At 41.2% G+C, this 13,140-nt stretch overlaps 1 protein-coding gene across 17 annotated transcripts in view; it reads left to right on the top strand.

Moving 5' to 3' along the window:
* The window catches only part of ABLIM2 (actin binding LIM protein family member 2), a 214,829-nt gene that overhangs the window by 125,040 nt on the left and 76,649 nt on the right, over positions 1 to 13,140 (top strand). For all 17 annotated transcript variants that reach the window (XM_048848971.2, XM_075128053.1, XM_048848965.2 and 14 more), the window contains one exon: positions 11,088 to 11,175. In XM_048848971.2, coding sequence (XP_048704928.1) covers positions 11,088 to 11,175 — 88 coding nt within the window. The remainder of the gene's footprint in view (positions 1 to 11,087; positions 11,176 to 13,140) is intronic.

The following is a 13,140-nucleotide window of genomic DNA, read 5'->3' as shown; positions in this document are numbered from 1 at the left end:
AGGTTTTGCAGTGTGTCTTGAAGCTGTTCTGGCTCTGGGTTTGCCTGATCTTCTCTAGATGTTCATTCCTTCTACCTAGAGCTTTTTGTCCCCAGCTTTGATGGGCTTTGTTATCTGCATTGTCCTAGAGGAGCTCAGCTGCCTCAATATTTCATATGTCAAAATTCAATTACTGCAGACTAACGCCTGTAATCCTTCCTCGAGCAGTCAATAGGAGTCTTGCATTAGCAAAGACAATAGAATGTGAATCTACCTGAACAGATAAGATTCAGCACTACTGGTACTCCTCTACAGCTACCTACATTTGTATTATGTCAGCTGAAATGTAAAATATGCAACACTGTAATGGAATCATTGAATCAACCTGAATTCTCTTCTCGTTTCTATGAGCTTGCTGCTCTCAGCAGAAAAAGATTTCAGCCCTTATTAGTCATACCTATATTGTTGTTAGTTATGGTCAGTGTTCCCTCTAATTTTTTCCATCCACGTGTGGAATGAATTTTGTTATGTGCACCATATCGAGGTAATGTGCGGATGTGCACCACGAATAGAAATAGATATTTTTTTTAAAAAAGTTAGCGTAGGGACAATTACTCCAGCCAGGACAGTTTAGGCATTTTAGAACTCACTACTCAAAGAATTAAATTTAAGTGTGTAACCCTTCTGCCAGGTCAAGTTGATAGCAGCAAGGGCCGGGTTCAATACACAGGGGTTCCCTCTCATCAAAGCAAATGCAAAACTGGCTCGAGCCCCCACCCAGTGACCTGCGAAAATCTTACACACCCCATGGGTGCCTCAAAGAGGCAATACTTCCCCTCTCGCAAGCACAGAGTCTTGGTGTAGCAGAGAATCTTTAATAACATGAGGTAAACAACATCAGCATTAAATTGGGAAAACACCACAACTAGTGTTCATTAACCAAACCATGAGCAAAGACTCACCCCAACAAATTAGGCCACATCCTTTCTCTTGGGTTCTTGAGTCCCACAACCCAAACGTCTGTTGAGTCCAGCAATCCAAAAATCACCCAAAGTCCAAAATGTCCAGCCCCAGAGTTCAAAAGTTCATCTGCAGAGTGTTACTCCCCAGTCTGGGTAAAAATGTGCCTGTGTAGGGGGGAAAGAGGTAAGGGGCACCTTACGTGACCTGAAGTTGACTGTCCCACAGCTCTACAGGGCTCCACTCCGCTTGCTGTCTCACGAACGGCTCCGCTCCGCTCGCCGTCTCACGAATGCTCCGCCAGCCTATCGATGAACAGCACCACTGCACTCTAGATCTTCAGGCTCCCCCCTACTTGACACAGCGCTCAGTGATTTCAGCTCGCAGTAATTTTAGCTCTTTAGTGATTTCAGCTCCCAGTAGTGGGAGCCTTGGTGCTGGTGCACCATACGGCCAAAGTGAATTCAGCACAGTACCTGTAGGGAGACTCTTAATAGACCCAAAATTAGCTCTGATATTCCACAGTGGAGAGAGACAGAGGTGCAATTGGTGTTTCAGGCCCTCACAAAGGGGCCCACACCACCAGGTACTAATACCTGTCTCAAGCCTCTCTCAAGTCACAGTTTTGGAACCCATGTCCCTTGCCGAGTGAGTGCTACTTAGTTGATGGTGAGTCCCTCCATCATACAAAAGGCCAAGTACAATTCCACTGTCCTTGATTCCCATAATCAGGGTAATAACAATTTATTCTTCCTGCCCCAATAACAGAGACACTGGGGATCCCACATCAGCCAAAGTGACCATTTGGGCAGTTGTGGCCTCATTCTAGGCGGGGTGGGTATGCCTATGCAAATGAGATCAGCCCCTGAAGTTCTTTTCCACAACTTGCCACACCTCACCACCAGATGTCAGGGTGGAGCTCATCCTGACTCTGCTTACAAGCGTAAGAGAGAAATAAAAATTATGAAATGCATAGATCAGTCAAAAAACTAACAAGAACAACAACAATACACATATGGGTTGGGAGGTGAGTGTGAAATCCAGTATGTGTGTGTGAGTGACAAAGTTGTGTGTGGCCCCTTTAAGTATGATGATCCCACTTTAAGTACACTGCCCTTTTAAGTAGATCAGCAAGTTCAGACGCAGCAGCAGCTGCCAGAAAGCTCCCTCCATCTTGAGGCCTGTCCTGTCTCCCCCACACCCTGCTCTGTGGAGATGGAGTACAGGAGCTGGGGGAACGGAAAACCCTGACATCAGCAGCCCTCTGCCTCCCCCTCCACTCTGCACAGCAAGCAGGAGGCTCCTGGGAGCAGCTCCAAGGCAGAGGGCAGGAGCAGCACATGGTAGTGCGAGGAGGAACACGTGAACAGCAAGGCACTTGATAGTACAAGTTCTCAGCCACACAGCTTACAGGGAACTTAGGTTATAGTCATGGGGGAAAAAGTGTACTAAAAAGATTACGGACTTGTCTTCATGGTGCGTTAGTGTACATCAGCTTCAGCATAAATTCTAATGCGCACCAGCTTGTCATCCACTAACTTTCTGTATGGACCCTGCTGGCATGCACTAAAAATTCCCTGATGCACATTGACATAGTACTGTTTGAAATAGGACAACATCAGTGCACCCTAAGGAACTTTCAGTGAGCATCACCTGGTGTGCACTAGAATTTATAGCCCAGCTGGTTTGCATTAACGCACCATCTAAAAAAGCCTTAAGTCACCTTTCCATTGTCTGTGCCTGGGAAACAACTCAGTGTATCTGGGATCTAAACACATGTAGTCGGGTCTCTCACCCTTTAATGCACCCCTCATGTTGGATGTAGTGCTGTAGGTGAGCCTGCCTCAGTTCCCCTCACTTAGGGTATAAACAAGTCCAGCCAGGCTTTCAGGTTCTAAAGAGAACCCTCTACAGGGTCTAATTTATTTAACAGAAAAGAACAACCTCTGGGTTAAACAGTCTTATGTCCTGGCCCTTTAGCCAGGAAGCACTCTCAGGCTGAATTCCTTGTCTGGAGCTTGGGCCTCTGCAGGGCCTCCTGTCACTGCTATTCTTCCCCCGACAGTATGTTTCTTTGCTGAGTAAATGTTTGGTAGCTCCTTGGGAGGTCCCACACCCAGTTCCGTCTCCTTGGCTGCTTTTGTCCCTCCCTGGGAGAACTTTCTCTCTGGGACTGCTCATCTTTACATCAGCCCCTTCTTTCTAGAAGCACCTCTCCTTGGGAGGAGCTTCCGGGGAGGCTGGCCTTCCTGGCATAGTTTTGCTGAGAGTAGCCCTTCCTGTATGCCTGCCTTCTGAAGCTCTCTTGTTAGGAATCCCCAGAATCCAGGAGCACCTTCTGGACTCCCTGCTTGCGGGGGCTCACTGGAGAGTTCCCTTTCTCCAGGAGCACACCTTCTAGGCTCCCTGATCTGATGAGCTCTTCTGGGAGCTCCACTCCTCAGGAGCTCCCTATCTCCTTGGGAATGCCTTCCCTAACTAAGCTCAGGTAGCCTTTTATTAGATCCAGGTGCTTATTGACCAATTAACCATTAAGTGGCCACCTGGGACAGTCAGTTACCCTCAGGTGGACCTTCAAAAGGCAGCGGCAGGCAGACATGAGCCTGATTCCCCTTAAAGGGCCCGTCGCCCTGTGACACAACACCGTGGGCAAAATTCTTCCCTTGATTTAGGGCCTAATCCTCTGAGGTGTGGTGCTCCACTGCAATAAGAGGTTTCAGAGGAACAGCCGTGTTAGTCTGTATTTGCAAAAAGAAAAGGAGTACTTGTGGCACCTTAGAGACTAACCAATTTATTTGAGCATGAGCTTTCGTGAGCCACAGCTCAGCTGTGGCTCACGAAAGCTCATGCTCAAATAAATTGGTTAGTCTCTAAGGTGCCACAAGTACTCCTTTTCTTACTGCAATAAGAGTTTACTTCAGTCGGAGTTATAGCTACAGGTGAGGGCATGCCAGTGATTCATATAATGTCATTATAATAGCTCCAGTATTATCTTCTTCTCATCCTTTATCCATCCTTACACTTTATCCATCTGCTACTGCATATTTAGCAGGTGTTTTCACTGAGACATCCATAACGATACCAAGGTCTTTTTCCTGAGTGGTGACAGTTAATTTAGAACCCACTGATGAGTAATTCAAGTTACTCTTTCCAATATGCATTTTGCATATGTCAACATGGAATTACATCTGCCGCTGCATTTAGTCTATTCTATGCTATTCCTTTCTAGTCTGTATTCTGCACAATTTGTTGTACTACCGTCATCATTACCTTCAAGTAGTACATTAAGTGATGTAATTAACATTTTTCATATCTGATTAATTATTTTTCTCGTCTACTCCCCAAGGGAGAAATTGTATGAGTAGGGTAGGCATTTTGTTGCTTTGTTTGTTTTTATAAATTAGATGTGTTGAGCTGTCTGGAGTAGCTCATGAGCATGAGTGCCAGCCGCAGGCAAACTGTCAAGAAGCAGGGCACAACCCCCAAATTGGTTGTGAGTTCTATACTTAGATTTCACCAAGAAAGTAACAAGTGTGAACTCCTCAAGCACTATAGCAGCCTAACCATGGAATCACAGACAGTCCCCTCGGGTACTCTGGTCTATCTTGCACCCAAGCAAGCTTGTCTTTGTGATAGATTGTCCCTTACACAAAAATCACAACAATATTCAGGTTACTTCCAGTCCCCAAGGACCAATTACACATCACAGGTCAGTTACACTTAAAGACAATGCTTGTAGCCAATCCTATACTAAACTAACAAAAGATTCATTAACTAAGAAAAAATTAGTCATTTACAAAGTTAAAGCCAGTCAACAGACACACAAATGAGTTACAGTCTTAGATTCCAAAAGGTAATAGAAACTGCTGCGATATGCAAGTTTTCTGTGTCCTTTAGAGCTAACCGAAGCATAGCACCTTGGGGATCCCTTGCTTATGCTGAGAAATATTGCCCTCTCCAAATTCCAAGCAGCATAGTGATGCAGTTCCTTCTGGTCAGGAACTGTGTCACTGTACCAGCATTTTTATTCCCTTCCCTTAGACTTTAAACTGATGGGACAAGAGTTGGTGCCCATCTCCTCTTCCTGGGCACAGGGATAGGGGCAATCAGCTAAGCCTTTGTCCTTTGATGTCTAAAAAGGCTCATTTGTTTTCAGTGGGCCTTCATGTGTGCAGGACCAGCACTTTACACTGATTAATGGTTCTTTCCTGTTTGGTGTGTTACGCAGTTACAGAGGTTTACAGTGCAAACACTCAATATAACTTTTTACCATGGGATACAGATGTTTATAAGTGAGATCAATATATGCAGCATCCTACAAGCATTTAATCAAATCTAAACACATTCTAACAAACTTAATATCAGTTTTAAAAATGCTAACACACAGGTGAGCTAAACTGGTTTCCAGCTATGCACTTGTCAGTGTCCAGTGAGGTCTTGGGGCCTTGGTGTAATCTGGCACCTGGCCTGCTAGCGTCACAATATGTACCCTGTGCTGTGCATTTATATTAAAGAAAGCAAGATCAGAAAAGTGCTCCATGCACTTGGAGCAGAAGGTGATGAGATTTGTGGTGGTTTTTAGTTCCTGTTGGAGTTAATTCCACAGCCTTTCACTAGCCCTGAGAAAGCTCTGCCTACTGCACATTCAAACTTTTTATATTTACACTGAACAGTTTGTTTGTGCCTGAGGAGTGCAGTTGTTGACCATATTCCTCTTTAGATGATCTTTTAGGAATCCTGGGCCCCAACTATTGACTGACTCAAAAATAAAAAACAAGCCCTTGACTCTCTGTTCTATAAGAAGCCAGCGTAGAGAATGAAGGACAGGTTAGATGGGCTCATGGTAGCCTGTGTTGCTGAGGAGAGACATTGCCATTCTACATGGCCTATTGCCCTCAGACTAGGAGGATTTTCCCTTAATAAATGCTAGTCCCACTTATTCCTGCATGCACAGGTTGCTGGAGTAGGGTATTAGAGGGTCAAGCTCAAAAACAATAAGGGATTCATGAGAACAAAAAATTGTCACTTACACGCATTGCATGTGTGTTTGTTGTCCCAGTGTTGCCCATTTTATAAAATACAATCTGGCAAACTAAGCTTCCAAACTGCAATGAAGAAACAGCCATATGGTTAGGAATTTGTTTGCCACATTAGACACCCTCACATCAGTGCAACAAACAGAAATAAGGAAAATCACAAGGCCATCTTTTCAACTTAAGCTGATAATACACACAATTTACGTTTTAAGGTCACAAAATTTCTAGGTTCTGCTGGAACTGGTAGTCCAGCTTTGGTTCAAGATGTGGCATCTGTTGAGCAAAGTCTTTTTGAGGTAGTCCTGCCTCTGCCTCAGGCTGCTCTTGGAGAAACTGGTGGTGCATTTTTGTTATCCCTTTTCTCTAATCAATAGGGCAATAGATTTACACTATAAACCTCAACTCCAGCAGGTACACTTTGAAGTGTCATAAAAATACACAGTGCTTTTAATCATTATGGGGCAGATTCCTGATTAATATAACTTGTCATAGCTCCAACTAAATGGAGCTATGACAGCTTACATCAGATGAGGTTTGGCCCTATATCTCTAAATGATTGCAAGGATTCTTATGTATGCTGAACAAATTATGATGGGCCAGATTCTGGGACACTTATTCTGCAAGCACTTTAGTACATTATTCAGTGAGTATTTCCATCTGTTTCGGTGGGGCTACATAGAGAGAAACATTCTACTCAACACGAGTAAGGGTGAATCTGGTCTGATACATACCTCACACCATCTTGTCAACTGTCTAAATGGGCCATCTTGATTATCACTACAAAAGTTTTTTTTTTCTCCTGCTGATAATAGCTCATCTTAATTAATTAGCCTCTTACAGTTTGTATGGCAACTTCCACCTTCATATATATCTTCTTACTATATGTTCCATTCTATGCATCCGATGAAGTGGGCTGTAGCCCATGAAAGCTTATGCTCTAATAAATTTGTTAAAGTCTCTAAGGTGTCACAAGTACCCCTGTTCTTTTTCGTTAGAGTTTAGTTATTGTACATGTAAGTGGTCTGAAATGATGGACTTAGGTTGTCTTTTTAAAATTTTTGGAAATCAGTTCTAGTTTAATGATGCTGCCAAGTTATCATTTCAGAACTTTTTTAAACAGTTTCTTTGGGGAAAAAAGTCATTGAATTCCCCTAGATATTTTTAGCCAGGGTTTAAATTGTACCTGCTAGACCAAATCAATCAAATTTACTGAGATTTTGCTCTGCATTAGCATTTGCCCATATAATACTAACCTCCCAAGGGAAATGGTCCTCTTTTTTTTTTTTTTTGCTTTTAAATCCCAACTTTAGGTTTTTCTGATTTACTTTCTGTGTCCATCTATGCTAAACCTATGGACACAAACAAGCAATATTAGACCTAAAGGCCTGATACTAAGTGCTGAATGCCTTCAGTCCCTAGGGTTACAGGAGTCACTCAGCATTTTGCAAGACGGAGCACTAAAAAAGAAGTAGAAGGTCTCATTAGTGTAACTATAGGGACCTCCATCGGCCAATTTATTATTGTATATTTGTGTATATATAAAGTTCTGTATGTTTTTGTTATAAAAGGTATAACATTAAAAGAAATACAAATATCTGAACTGAAAAAAGCTAAACTCTATGATCAGATATTGTGATACCACACCGATGAAATAAAAAAACAGAATTGACCTTTATATCTGTTCAGTAGCTAAGTGATACATGTAATGTCACTACTCTGCTTATATTAGTGTTTTCTCCAGATGACATTGTTCAGCAAAAAGGTCTACCACCTGACAGTGCCATTGTCTTCTTTTATACCTGATTCATTCTATGGCTTAAATTGTCATTTTGCGTCAGGAAACATATTTTTAAGGGCTGTTATTGCACCTCAGAGTTATAGTAACTCTCTTCTATAGACACAAGTCTTCCAAACATTTCAGTAGCACCTTCCTTATCAGTGTTGATGTAATTCTCCCATATCCGCTGAAAGGATCCAAAGCATTCAGTTAATGGATTGCTTTCTTTCTTAGCACTAGTGTTACACATCTGTATGGTAATAGGTTTTCATGGGTTAAACAAGGCCTACATTAGTGAAGTAAAAAACAGAGACTATTTAAACTTGAGTTCATCAGACCCAAGTACTGAGTAGTTAGAAAGCAACTACTGGACCAGGATTATGCTTTGTGGTACATTTGCTGAACCCTTCGACTTTGTCAGTTATAAGTAATCAGGCAGATCCTCCACCTAGTCACAGTTACATTTCTAACAGCATGCCATTATTAGCATTGATTAATTATTATTGCCTGGATGCTGAAACTGCACAGAATAAAGAGACTTACAGACCATGTTGTAATGTAGTACTGTAGAAACACTTCAACAGCAACAATACTTGATACTAATTGTATTAGTTTTCAACCACACTTTCCCAGGGAAACAGGATATGAAACACTTTACATAGAGCCAAATCGTGTGCTCACTCCTAATTCAGAGAAAACTCCGTCTGAACTCATACTTGACTTCAGCAGACTCATAGACTTTAAGGTCAGAAGGGACCATTATGATCATCTAGTCTGACCTCCTGCACAATGCAGGCCACATAATCCCACCCACCCACTCCTGTAACAAACCCCTGACCTATGTCTGAGCCATTGAAGTCCTCAACTCATGGTTTAAAGACTTCAAGGTGCAGAGAATCCTCCAGCAAGTGACCCATGCTGCAGAGGAAGGCGAAAAACCCCCAGGGCCTCTGCCAATCTGCCCTGGAGGAAAATTCCTCCCGACCCCAAATATGGCAATCAGCTAAACCCTGAGCATGTGAGCAAGACTCACCAGCTAGACACCCAGGAAAGAATTCTCTGTAGTAACTCAGATCCCACCCCATCTAACATCCCATCACAGGCCATTGGGCATATTTACTGCTAATAGTCAAAGATCAATTAATTGACAAAATTAGGCTATCCCATCACACCATCCCTTCCATAAATTTATCAAGCTTAGTCTTGAAGCCAGATACGTCTTTTGCCCCCACTGCTTCCCTTGGAAGGCTGTTCCAGAACTTCAGTCCTCTGATGGTTAGAAATCTTTGTCTAATTTCAAGTCTAAACTTCCTGATGGTCAGTTTATATCCATTTGTTCTTGTGTCCACATTGGTACTAAGTTTAAATAATTCCTCTCCCTCCCTGGTATGTATCCCTCTCATATATTTATAGAGAACAATCATATCTCCCCTCAGCCTTCTTTTGGTTAGGCTAAACAAGCCAAGCTCTTTGAGTCTCCTTTCATAAGACAGGTTTTCCATTCCTTGGATCATGCTAGTAGCCCTTCTCTGTACCTGTTCCAGTTTGAATTCATCCTTCTTAAATTTGGGAGACCAGAACTGCACACAATACTCCAGATGAGGTCTCACCAGTGCCTTGTATAATGGTATTAACACCTCCTTATCTCTACTGAAAATACCTCGCCTGAGGCATCCCAAGACTGCATTCGTTTTTTTCACGGCCATATCACATTGGCGGCTCATAGTCATCCTGTGATCAACCAATACTCCAAGGTCCTTTTCCTCCTCCGTTACTTCTAATTGATGCGTCCCTAGCTTATAACCAGAATTCTTGTTATTAATCCCTAACTGCATGACCTTGCACTTTTCACTATTAAATTTCATCCTATTACTATTACTCCAGTTTACAAGGTCATCCAGATCTTCCTGTATGATATCCCGGTCCCTCTCTCTATTGTCAATGCCTCCCAGCTTCATGGCATCTGCAGACTTTATTAGCACATTCCCACTTTTTGTGCCAAGGTCAGGAATAAAAAGATTAAATAAGATTGGTCCCAAAACCAATCCCTGAGGAACTCCACTAGTGACCTCCTTCCAGCCTGACAGTTCACCTTTCATTGTGACCCATTGTAATCTCCCCTTTAACCAATTCCTTATCCACCTTTCAATTTCCATATTGATCCCCATCTTTTCCAATTTAGCTAATAATTCCCCATGTGGAATCATATCAAATGCCTTACTGAAATCAAGGTAAATTAGATCCACTGCGTTTCCTTTGTCTTAAAAATCTGTTACCTTCTCAAAGAAGGTGATTAGGTTGGTTTGGCACGATCTACCTTTTGTAAAACCATGGGGGGTTTTTTTGTAAAACCAGTAGTGTTTTGCCTGAGTCAGGTCTGCTGTACTTGATGCATAATGTTTCATGTGGTCCATGGCAAAGCCTTTTTTTACACTCGTACTTCACTTGTCAATATTTAGTTGTCTCCCTTCATGTGATGTAATTGAATGGGTCTCTTTTTTGTGGATTGCTTCTCTGTAGTTCCCCCCTGTACTTTACCAACTTCTATCCTCCGCCCTTTACTAGGATATAGAGTAACCTCTTTGAAAAGTGTCTCCCAAGGAATGTTTCTGTCCAACCCATGTGCTCCTCTGCACCTGTCGGCTATCTCCCAGTCCTTAGTTTAAAAACTTCTCGGTGACCTTTATAATTTTATATGCTAGCAGTTTGTTTCCATTTTGGTTTAGGTGAAGGCCATCCCTCTTGTATCGGCTCCTCCTTTCCCAAAAGGTTCCCCAGTTCCTAATAAATCTAACCCCCTCCTACTTACACCATTGTCTCATCCACACATTGAGACCTCGTTGTTCTGCCTGTCTAACTGGCCCTTTGTGTGGAACCGGAAGCATGTCAGAGAACACTATTATGGAGGTCCTGGACTTCAATCTCTTACCTAGTAGCCAAAATGTGGCCTCCAGGACTGCTCTCCTATCCTTCCCTATGTCACTGGAACCTGCAACCACTGGCTTCTATCAACAGTTTGGAGTATGTTATGGCCAATTCAAGTCAATGGGAATTTTTTCATTCATTTAAATGGGGTCAGATCAGACCTACTATCAAAACTATATTTCATTTTTAAAGGTGTATCTTCTGTAACTAAAATCAGCACTGCGGTTTTAATAACTTGATTTAACTGATTAATAATAATTTACTTAATTAAAAGTTTGAAAGAAAATTACCTGTAATAAAATATTTTCTTCAGAAACATAATATGAAATCTGAAGGTGTAATCACTGAATAAGCTGCAGTGCTGTCTAGAGTTTGCATTATCCATAATTACCTTTTCTTTTCCCCAACAGGCCGGAGAAAAACATTATCACCCAGCTTGTGCACGATGTGTCAGATGCAGTCAGATGTTTGCAGAAGGAGAAGAAATGTATCTGCAAGGTAAACAAACAAAAGTTATTGTTAGTATTGATCCTTAATGTATTTATTAAAACAATATCTTGCATTTATAACACAGCCCCCTCTAGCATAAACATCTGGGCACAGCCGCTCTGGCAGTACATTTTCATGGCAAAACAGAAAGAGAAACTAAGTGGGCAGAGGGAACTAGCAAGTTGATGTATGAACCCAAGATTAATGTTTTTTACCCAGCTTGGTTCTATAACCTGCAAGTATCAGTAGTACACTTAAATCGTTCTTTGTGTTTATTCTTTAAACAGAGAAAATTAGACACTAACTACATAAGATTTGCTGTTACATTATTTAAAATCACAAATGCCGCTATTCTATTGTCACATTGATTTAGAGCAAATTATAGTAGTTCACTGAGTGCCAATGTGATCCATGACTTTACTCACTGCAGAAGCCAGGGAATGTTGTGATTCCTTGGTTAATGGCAAGCCAATTTGCTCAGCAGTAGTAGGAATCTGTGAAATCCTGTAACAAATCAATGCTAAAACCAGTCTTGGAGATGATACCAAAGTACAAAATTTGAATTTAGATTTCAAACACTCCAGTTGTGTCTGAATCCAGGTTTTCAGTTTAATCCTTTATAAAGACATTACAAGATGGATGTTTGCTGATTTTTTGTTCTGATTCAAACAGTCCCAAAGTTCAGAGTTTTGCTTTTGGACCCATCTTGTTTTCTGCAGTTACTGATATATTCAGTATAGTTATCTGTATACAGCTTATCTCTAAATTCTGAACATACTGATGTTATGTTTGACTTTTCAGATTTTACTTTGTTTTTGACTCTTAAGTTTCTGTGCTAATTTTCTCTTTCTCTCTCCCTTTCTCTTTGTTGCATATATGTTTATCTTATTTAAATTTTAATTTTCACCCCCACAGACACCCAGTCCTCCCTCTGAAAATGCTCTTCATGAAACAGCACTGAACAGTTTTACCAGCTCAATTTCATTAACCTGCAATACCCCAAAAATACTTTCTCCACAGTATTTCAATGATCTTCATGCCCAGAAAGTCTGTGAAGGTCACATTATTGTAACAGCATTGCTTCCTGTTCCTATTTGGAACATAAATATAAATCAACCCTGATATCCTGTTCCCAAATTATTAAATTAATGTAGCCAAATTCAGGTGAAATATTCCAGACCAAATGTGGTGCATAGGGACACAAGATTGTCCTGTCTTGGAAACCTCATTGACTTGGATTCTGCACGTTTGGGTTTTTTTACTATTACTGTGCTACTGTTTATAAAAGAGAGGTAAATATAAAACATAAGTAACACAGCAGCACTTCATATTATCCTTATTTGAGATAATGAATTTGGCCTGTAGTCTGTTTCCTTAAGGAAGCTCACTCATGCTGACATTTTATTGAAACACTTGCACCCTTTTGATTGTTTATAGGTGATTTGTTGTTGTTGTATATATCAAGCAAATTGCTCTGGTTCAAATGGTCGATTCTCCTGTTCTCTGCAGATGAAGCTTTTCCATTTTTCTGTTTGATAATGTGCTTGCTATAGCAGTTATATTGCTAGTTTAGTTATTGCTCAGAGAAAACCACACACACTTATTTAGCTAAAAGAAAAAGACCATAACAGTCTAGCATCTTGTGTTAACTTCATGGACATAGTTTTTAAATTTAAATTCTCCAGGTAGAGTTATGCTCTTTTTTGAAGCTTGATTGCTAATATGTTCCAAAATAAGACTACTTTGTGTAGTTTTTTTCTAATGTCTACTGCACCATGGCCTTCTGGTTTCAATGTATTGTATTTCTAGGCTGGCTTCATTCTATATTTGTTTGCTGTTCTCTTTGCCTTATTCCTGTGATACTCAAACTGTGGCTTGCGAGCCGCAAGTGGCTGTTCAGTGTGTCTCCTGTAGCTCTTTGCAACACACGATATTAAAACACTATGTGATTTAATTATTAACCGATCAGGATGC

This window comes from Caretta caretta, chromosome 4 (genome assembly GCF_965140235.1).
Source record: "Caretta caretta isolate rCarCar2 chromosome 4, rCarCar1.hap1, whole genome shotgun sequence".
Taxonomy (NCBI): domain Eukaryota; kingdom Metazoa; phylum Chordata; order Testudines; family Cheloniidae; genus Caretta; species Caretta caretta.
Note: the sequence above shows the minus strand (reverse complement) of the source record. Positions and strands in the feature narration are given on the sequence as shown.